The following is a 9,205-nucleotide window of genomic DNA, read 5'->3' as shown; positions in this document are numbered from 1 at the left end:
TCTGCATACAAATGAAGTCTAGTAAAGTAAGTGATGAACCGAATCATATATCAGAGAAAAAAATAACAACACATTTCTATTCGTATGCCCTAGTTACGAAAAAAAATCGAATCAGAATAAGTCAATCTACTAAACGAACTAACTCAATCCATTAAACCTAAAATTGAACTAGGAAAAACGCGAGATTTGCGAAAAATTAAATGAACATAATAAGAATAGGTTTTCTCATACCTTGCGGAATTTTTGTTGTTGTTTTTGTGTGTTTTTTCTTCTTTCTTTCGAAAGCTTTACTCAATTCTTTAGTAGCAGCCGTTACGAACGAGGTTTGAGAGATTTTGAGAGAGATTTAAATTTCTCCAATAGCGATTTTGAGGGAGAAAAAGAAACGTTATTTCATATTCAAAGCGCGAATGAATATTAACGTTTTTGGGAGTTTCAGCGCGTGTAATACACATTTCATTTACACTATGTTTGGTTTAGGGAAAAAATTGGAGGAAAGAAAAATGATGGAAGGAAAATGAGTGAAAAATGTCATTTTCCTTTGTTTGATGCCAAAGAAAACAGAAAGGAAAGAAAATTTTGGTGTGGGTCCCACCAAAAAAATTTTCCATCCATTACAAGCAAAAAAACAAGAAGGAAATGTTATCTTTAATGTATTTACAATATTATCCCTAATTCTATTATTATTAATAATTATCAATATAAATTTAGTTTTAATATTTTTAATAAATTATTATAATAAAGATTCACATTTAAATATTATATATGTATTAGATAAATTATTTATAAAATTATATTATTTTATAATATTTATAAAATGAAATAAAACATAAATAAATAAAAATATTTATACTTTATTTTATTATAAGGGTATTAATGTAATTTTTTATCATTATGATTTTCTTTTTTCTCACTTTTCTTTTCATCCAAACAAAAGAAATTTTTTTCTCTATTTTCTTTCCATCCATTTTCCCTTCATCCAAACAACACATAAATAACTTTACTTTTTCTTCTATGAAAAAACTACCAAAAGTACCCATGAAGTTTACGAATGCTGACAAAAGTACCCATAAACTAAGGAAATTAACGCTGTACCCATGAAAGATGGGTTCTGTAAGACAAAAGTATCAAAATCCTATTTTTTTAATAAAATTCCTAAACTATCCCACCCTAACCCCATTCTACCGTCACTCCCTCTCTTCTCTTCTTCCTCTCTCCTCACTTATTCCTAAAAAATCCTCATAGAGTCACAGAAACTCTCCTCCTACCTCCTCATTGCCGTCCGCCACTCACCTACTCCATTACCGCCAATCTCTTCCCCTCTCATTGCTTCTCCCTCTCACTATTAAGGTGACTACAACACCTTCATCACACACCTGTGACCCAATCTGAGGAGAAAGCTGCCGTGGCGCGCCTGTTGCAGCCGAAGAGAACGTCGTCGTGACATGTCTGACCCAACTGAGGAGAACACCGTCGTCGCACATCTGAGAAGAGAGAGGGGTCGTGGTACTCTTGCATGCAGAAAGGGGGTTCGATAAAGAGAAATCAAAGAAAAAAGGGAGGCGGCACTGTGGATGGAGGTTCTGCCATTGACGATGTTACAGTTGGCCGGCGAAGAAAAAAGTATTTCTTTTTTTTTAAACATTTTTATTTTATTTTTCTTCTTTTTAGAAATTAGTTACTACTAAAATGATACTGTTTTATTTTTTTTAAATCTGCTTCTATTTTTTATGCAGGTTGAGATTGATTTACAAAAAATTCAGTTGATGGCTACTTCTACTTCTGATTTTTGCAGAAATAAATTTCAAATTTGATGAATGGATTTGTTGATTTTTTATGGTTGATGGCTTTTTTTATTTCTAGTTTTGCTAAAGTGAATTGAAATTGGATGAATGGATTTAAAAATTTTTATGTTTTGAGTATTTTTTTGTGTTTGATTAATTTGGTTTGGGTATGGATTATAAACTTATGAGTGAATTGGTCGAGGTCCGATCTTCTACCACCACCAATATCATTGATTTTGGTCTGATTTGTTGTAGGAATAGTTTTGGACTCCATGGCAAGAGTTGGTGCAAATTGAGTTATGAAAGGTTGAAAAAGTGAGTTGAGGTTGAATGTAAAGTAATTTAGGAATTTTATTAAAAAATTAACAAAAAAATTATGATTTAAATACTTTTGTCATACGGAACCCATCTTTCATGGGTATAACGTTAATTTCCTTAATTTATGGGTACTTTTGTCAACATTCGTAAATTTTACGGGTACTTTTGGTAGTTTTTCCTTCTTCTATTTTCTCTTCTCTCATTTTCTTTCCTCTTATTTTCTTTCTTATATCAAAACAAAGCCTAATGAAATTAGATATTTTTAGTATTGAATCTACTTAGATTAAAATTATATGAATGTCTAGCCCATCTTTAAATTAAAAAGGGTGTCGATGGTGGCTGACAACTGTACGTGTAGCTTTAAAAGCATATATGCTTTGAAGCCGGGAATATGTGGACCTGTGGGGTGTGGCAGATCCCTGATCCCTCTTAAAGGGGGAGGAATTACACCATACGACGTCGCTCAACTAATCCAAACACCAAAACAACGTTCCTTTGGAAAGACGATACCAGAGGCCTAGATCTAAGTCATCTAACAATACAACTAATCTAAATCCAACCCTCTTACTCTCCCTCTCCATTTCTCAGGTAACTACTCTCTCCCTCTATTTTCACCCCTTTCTCATTCCGTTCCTCTTTTCATTTCCTTTTTATTTTAATTCTGGTATACGCAATTATAAATTCTATGTAAATCTCAAACCACAAACATAGCCAGTTGCACGATCTCTTATCTCGAATGCGCTTTTCATTCTGTTCCTGAATAGACACATGAATTCTCCGGCCTTATCGTTCTTCTTTTGTCTTTCCTGTTCATAAACAATTGATATGATTTCTTCTATTCAGATTTAATCAGCATACTTTGGATAAAGGAGGAGGAGGGTTGTTTTAGGTCTTTGACAACAGTCATAAAAACATAGTCGAACCCCATGACTTTGGATGTCAGTTTTATGTTTTGCAAGTCACGTTTAAATTAAATAAAACACTCCTTCGAGTAAATTTGCATGGCTAGATTCTCAGAGGCTTGTGTGGTTCGGTTTTCTTTCTGCTCTCTGAAAATTCGGGGAGTTAACCGTGAATATTGCTTTCCGTGATTGTCATCATGCTTCATTTGTCAGGAAGGGATTCGACGTTATTTTGTTTAGTTTATAAAATTTGTTGATTTATGAGAATAAGTACTAATTTGTGGAATTTGCTCGTATGGATTGTCACGAAAGCAGATTTTGGCAGTATGTTATGCAGGTGTACAGTATTGACTTTTGAGATGTTTACTGTTGTCGGAAACAACAGAAATAATTTTTTCATTTTAGCTGTAGATGTATTATGCATCGATGCACTGAATCCGATTGACTTTAAACTGATTCATGTCCTTCCCTCTTTTACCCTCTTTCTTTTGGCAATTTCCGAAGATACTGAGAAGGAAGGCAGCAGGGGTTGTATAGGGTGCAATGGATTTCGAGAGGGAAAATTTTGATCTCTCAGGACCCTTGCATTTGACTTGTGTCCAATGGTAAGATAAATTTTCCCGTGTTTTTCCTATAAGTTTTTGTAGTTAGATGATACGTTTCTATTTACTTCACTACTTCTGTACTTGGATTATTAGTTCTTTTAACCACCTCTAAATAGCAGACATGGATATCATATGCCTTAACTGTGCATAACAGTCTAAGTTCAAGAAAATATAATATGTTGCAAGTTGGCAACTAGTGAGTCTTGTGAGACATAAAATCGGATAATTCCTTTTGCCTATAAGGCTATAACTTTAATACAGAGGGAAACTGACGCTTCAATTTAAATTCTTTTGAGGATACCAGTTGATTGCTAAACGTTGTAGCCGAGAATTTTCATTTATTTCTCTTTTTGGAACTGGTTCGCTAATACACAATATCTACTCTTTGATTCAGGGATAACGCGCATCATCGAATGTCAGTTGCTGCTAGTTTGGTCCAAGCTGTTTACATTCTAGAAAGGGACCGGCAAGAAAAACGCAAAGATCAAAATGCTCTTGCACTGCCTTGGTGGGCATTCTTCCACTTTCAGTTGCTTCGTCCACTTGTAGATGATGTTGATTCTTCCATCTTTGGTGCAATCTTTGAGTTCAAACCTCCATTGTCTCCACGTAATGACACTTTATACCGAAGTCCACGTTATGTGATTGCCTTTCGTGGTACTCTAACCAAACAGCACTCGGTTTCACGTGACATTGAGCTGGATATCCACTTTATCCAACAAGGTCTTCATCAAACTTCTCGCTCTACCATAGCTCTGAATGCTGTTCGAAATATGGTAGCAACTGTAGGTGATTCGAATGTTTGGTTAGCTGGACACTCCTTAGGATCAGCAATGGCATTGCTTACTGGCAAAACCTTGGCTCAGACGGGCACGTTTGTTGAATCTTTTCTTTTCAACCCACCATTTGTATCTGCTCCAATAGAGAGAATTAAGGATGAGAGAGTGAAACATGGGATTCGATTTGCTGGCAGTGTGATAACAGCTGGACTCACCCTAGCCATGAAAGCCAAGCAGCAGCAGCAGGGCAAGCAGCCGCTGCAACAGGGCAAGCAGCCGCAGCAGCAGAAGGATCTGTGTGTTGCATCATTTGATGCTTTGGCTGCTTGGGTCCCAGGTTTATTTGTGAATCCATCGGACCATATATGCTCAGAGTATATTGGATACTTCGAGCACAGAAGAAAGATGGAGGAAATTGGAGCAGGATTCATTGAAAGGTTAGCCACTCAAAACTCGCTTGGTGGATTAGTGATGAGTGCGTTTGGGAAGGAATCTGAAGCCCTGCACCTCATTCCTTCGGCTTCTATGACAGTTAATGTTATTCCTGCACGTGATTTCCGAGAAGCCCATGGGATTCACCAATGGTGGCAACCCGATTTGCGCGTCGAACGCAAGCTCTACAAATACAAGTAGTTCCACGCTGTTTCTTCTGCATTTACATGCAAGGACAGATGAAATTCTTTTCGCATATGCGCAATGTTTAACTGTTCATTTGAACTTCTGTTTCGTAAATACATGTAGAGTGCTTGTGAACGAATTAGCAAATTATATAATTCAATTTAGTTACACTGTCTGGAATGTACATGAAATTAATTCAGTGGTTTTTTTAAAACTATTTTATCTTGAGTGCAAATCCATTCAATGGACAAAGGTACTTCCTTAGTTCCTTTTACATAGGCTCCTTAAATTTGTGGGAAGAAGAAACAAAACTGCTGAATAAACTGCTGAATCAAACAATTATCTCTAATTTATAAATATAATTATATTGTTGTGTATTTTCATATTTGGGTCAAATAGACTAACAATATATTATTTTAAGAGAAAATGAAACTATCATTTTTTTTCAAGACATTAAAATGACATCCCCCTTCTATTTAGAAATAGGACTCCCCTTCTTTACAAAGATTAAAATAATATATTTTTTAGTCTATTTAAATAAAAAGTTTAATTTTGATACACTTATAGTTTAAAATATTTTATATCATTATCTAATTGTATCCTTTCTTTTGGATACTATTAATGCGGTCAATATAAAATGTAGTTACTTTTGTTTATTTAACGTTACGTAATTGGATGAACGTGTAAAACTATTTTATACTAACGATACATTAAAATTAAATCCTTAACTAAAATACTCTTTCAATAATATAAATTAGTGAGAACTATTTGGTTAATTTAAATTATTATATGATATATATTATTTAATAAATTTTATTTATTTTTAATATTTTATCACATAATATAAAATAGTTTCAATTATTACAAAATATTTAATTTAAAGTTATATATTTCATAATTAATGATAAAATATTAAAAAATTATTACTTTATTATTATTATTATTATCAACCAAATAATTATTACTAATTTATAAATATAATTATGATCATTATTAAAAAGTATTTAGGTAAAATAAACTAAAAAATATATCATTTTAATTTTACAGACAAAAAGAATGCATATTTTAAAGAAAAATAATATTTAAACATCTCAAAGAAAAAAGAAGTGTTAATTTTTCAATATTTAATTCAATATGCCAAACGAAGCTAAAAACAAGCTCGAAATGAATTTCTTATGACGAAGAAGTTAACAAAATTCAACTAATCTAGAATCATCAATCATGATATTTGTTAATACTCTGACTCAATAAATAAAAGCCAGGCCCAATAAGATAAAAGGCCCACTAATAAAGTGGCCTTTTACGGTAAAGCCCAACCTCTTAAAGAGGCCAGATATCAACAAAGAGATCTAGCTCTACTCGATCTAACGAGTAACTGCCTCCTGATATTTCTCCGCTACATCTAGAAGGGAGATCTTAACGGACTCCTAAGATAAAAGGAATAGTTATCTATCAGAAAAAATAGAACTACTCCAACAAAGGTGGTTAGCAGCTCTACTATAAATACACTGGAACCCCCAGGTATAACTCACGTTCTAATATACTAAAAGCCTGTTTAAAGCCCTTGCTAACTTAAGCATCGGAGTCTTTTGCAGGTACTACCCCCACCTACTCACTAGGAACTCGGACAGGCAACACCTCGGCCCCAAAGAGGTCAGACGCCACCATATCCAGGGATTTAGACCTCATGTCTAGGCCCAAACTAACATTTCAGGTAACCCTTGGAATATTGGCGCCGTTGTTGGAGACCTGGAATTCGCCCCATGATAAATGGCGGATCACGAGCATGAGGATGGCCACAGGCATCTGAATATGAGCAAGAAGCTCAGCCAGAAGGCCAGAACCTCGTACTTCCTCCTCCACCACCACATAAGGCCCTCACGGGGAAGGGACCTCAGAAAATTCTCGACAAAGGAGAATCCATCCTGAGGTCCACCATCTCGAGGATGAGGACCGACCTCATACAACCGAGATCCTGGACCTGGTTTATGGCCAGGGGGATTGAATACAACAGCTCAAACACGAGGCTGAACGACAATGAAAAGTAGAACGGGAGTTGCGAAAAGAAGTAAGATGACGAAAGGAGCAAGAAGACAAGCTCCGGAAACTAGAAGCTGATCTACAAAGGAGGAATAATCGGGCGGAACGTGATGAAAGTCCCCTGGGAGGACAAGATCCTTTCACAGAAGAGATTATGAAGGCAAAAGTTTTTAGGAAATTTAAATCACCCGACATGGATCTCTACGATGGAACGTCCGACCCGAGCCACCATCTCAGTAACTTTAAAAGCAGAATGTATCTGGCCAACGTTTCTGACGCCACCTGTTGCAAAGCCTTCCTGACTACTTTGACTAAAGCGGCCATGAAGTGGTTTGATAACCTGCCACCCAGGTCTATAGCCTGCTTCGACGACTTGGCCAAAAAACTTTTGACCAGATTCTCCATCCAAAAGGATAAATGAAGCATGCCTGATGCGAGCGGAAATTGGCGAGTTAAGAATGATTATAGAATATGCGTTGCAAGTATAGTCTCAACCAACTAGAAATCCGCTTATCAATTTAGAAGGGTGTCACAGAAATTAAAATGAAAATACTGGGAGTATGAATCTCAGGTCGTCTCCCAACGAGTTGCAGAAAAGTGTGCTATTTTGTTAATCAGATGTTTTCAAAAAGGTTTGAGTTGAATGGCAGAAAATTAAATTAGAGAATTTATATAAATTTAAATAAAAGCCTTGATTGGGAGTTGATTAGCTGGAAGCCCTATTCTTGTTGCAGTACTCTCAAGATTAATTGATAATTGGGGGTTATTCTGTTTAGTTGTTCCTTACTAAGTAAGGGAAAGTTAAACAAGTGGGAATGCTGTTTTATCCACAAGTTCCAATCTGCTCTTGGGAGGATTGGTGTTAGTGACTAGAGAGCAATCCAACAATAAACCCAATTACAATCATTCTCTTGAGCATCCTAACTCAAGGGTTTCTTTCAATCAACTCTCCATCAAGTTGGGGAACTACTCGCTCATTGTAAATGCAAAATCCATAACATAAAAGAGGGAATTAAAGAAAGACATGATAAATAATGATCAAAAGATTAATTAAAAATAAAAATAATTCTTGTATTGATAAATGCTAAAATAATCCAATGGTAAAATTAAGTAAATTAAGGAACATGGAAGAGTAAGAGACAAGTAAAGAGAACGAACTAGAATGTCGAAGTCTTGATGAGGCAATAACTCTTCTCAATATCCCAATGCAAAAACAATGAAAAATAACGAATCCTAAAAACCATGAATGTGTAGAGAGAAAACCTAGAGGAGAGGAAAACTAGATCTAAAAACTAAAAACTATGTGGAATGAATGTTGTTGTTGGTTTCTACATGTTCTCTGGCTCTAGTATGCTTTTCTGGGCCAAAAACTGGGTCAAAATAAGGCCCGAAATCGCCCCCAGCGATTCTGCAGATTATGCAGATCGCGCATGTCACGCGGTCGCGTCATCTATGCGGCCGCATCATTCGGCTTTCTGCTTTGCCACGCGGTCGCGTCATCCATGTGGCCGCGTCACTCGTGCTATTTCATGCCGCGTGGTCGCGTCATCCATGCGTCCGCGTCACTGCGATTTCCTCTCTTTTGCGCGGACGCGTCATCCATGCGGCCGCGTCACTTCTCGCTGGTCATCTCCTCAATTCCTTGTGTTCCTCCCATTTTTGCAAGCTTCTTCTCCAATCTCCAACTCATTCATGCCCTATAAAGCCTGAAACACTTAACACACAGATCACGGCATCGAATGGAATAAAGGAGAAATAAAATACATAATTAAAAGTCTCTAGGAAGCAAGTTTTCAATCATGCAATAACTTTAGGAAGGAATTATAAATGCATGCTTATTTAATGAATAAGTGGGTAAAGATCATGATAAAACCACATAAATAAACACAATATAAACCATAAAATAGTGGTTTATCAACCTCCCCACACTTAAACATTAGCATGTCCTCATGCTTAGTTGAAGGAGATAAAATGAATAAGTAAGAACATGTAAAACCTATGAAATGCAATGCAACCTATATATATGAATGCAACTATATGATTTTTGTCCACTTGATCAAAAGTAAGTAAGCTCTTCAAAACAATTACAAATCAAACTCCACTAACTCAATTCTTATACAGTAAGAACAGATAAAAATGCAAGAAGATAGCTCATGAAA

At 35.7% G+C, this 9,205-nt stretch overlaps 1 protein-coding gene across 2 annotated transcripts; it reads left to right on the top strand.

Moving 5' to 3' along the window:
* Positions 1 to 2,410: 2,410 nt before the first annotated feature.
* On the top strand, positions 2,411 to 5,223 carry LOC112732427 (GDSL esterase/lipase At4g10955). 2 transcript variants are annotated; one of them, XM_025781149.3, is made up of 3 exons: positions 2,411 to 2,690; positions 3,509 to 3,609; positions 4,004 to 5,223. In XM_025781149.3, exons 2-3 carry the CDS (start codon positions 3,548 to 3,550, stop codon positions 5,019 to 5,021), a joined length of 1,080 nt encoding a protein of 359 aa, XP_025636934.1. In that variant the 5' UTR covers positions 2,411 to 2,690; positions 3,509 to 3,547; the 3' UTR covers positions 5,022 to 5,223. The 2 variants fall into 2 exon arrangements, with proteins under 2 accessions (XP_025636934.1, XP_072068264.1); XM_072212163.1 differs by having other exon boundaries at positions 2,496 to 2,690; positions 2,946 to 3,609.
* Positions 5,224 to 9,205: the final 3,982 nt, after the last annotated feature.

Source organism: Arachis hypogaea, chromosome 13 (genome assembly GCF_003086295.3).
Source record: "Arachis hypogaea cultivar Tifrunner chromosome 13, arahy.Tifrunner.gnm2.J5K5, whole genome shotgun sequence".
NCBI classification, from domain to species: domain Eukaryota; kingdom Viridiplantae; phylum Streptophyta; class Magnoliopsida; order Fabales; family Fabaceae; genus Arachis; species Arachis hypogaea.
Note: the sequence above shows the minus strand (reverse complement) of the source record. Positions and strands in the feature narration are given on the sequence as shown.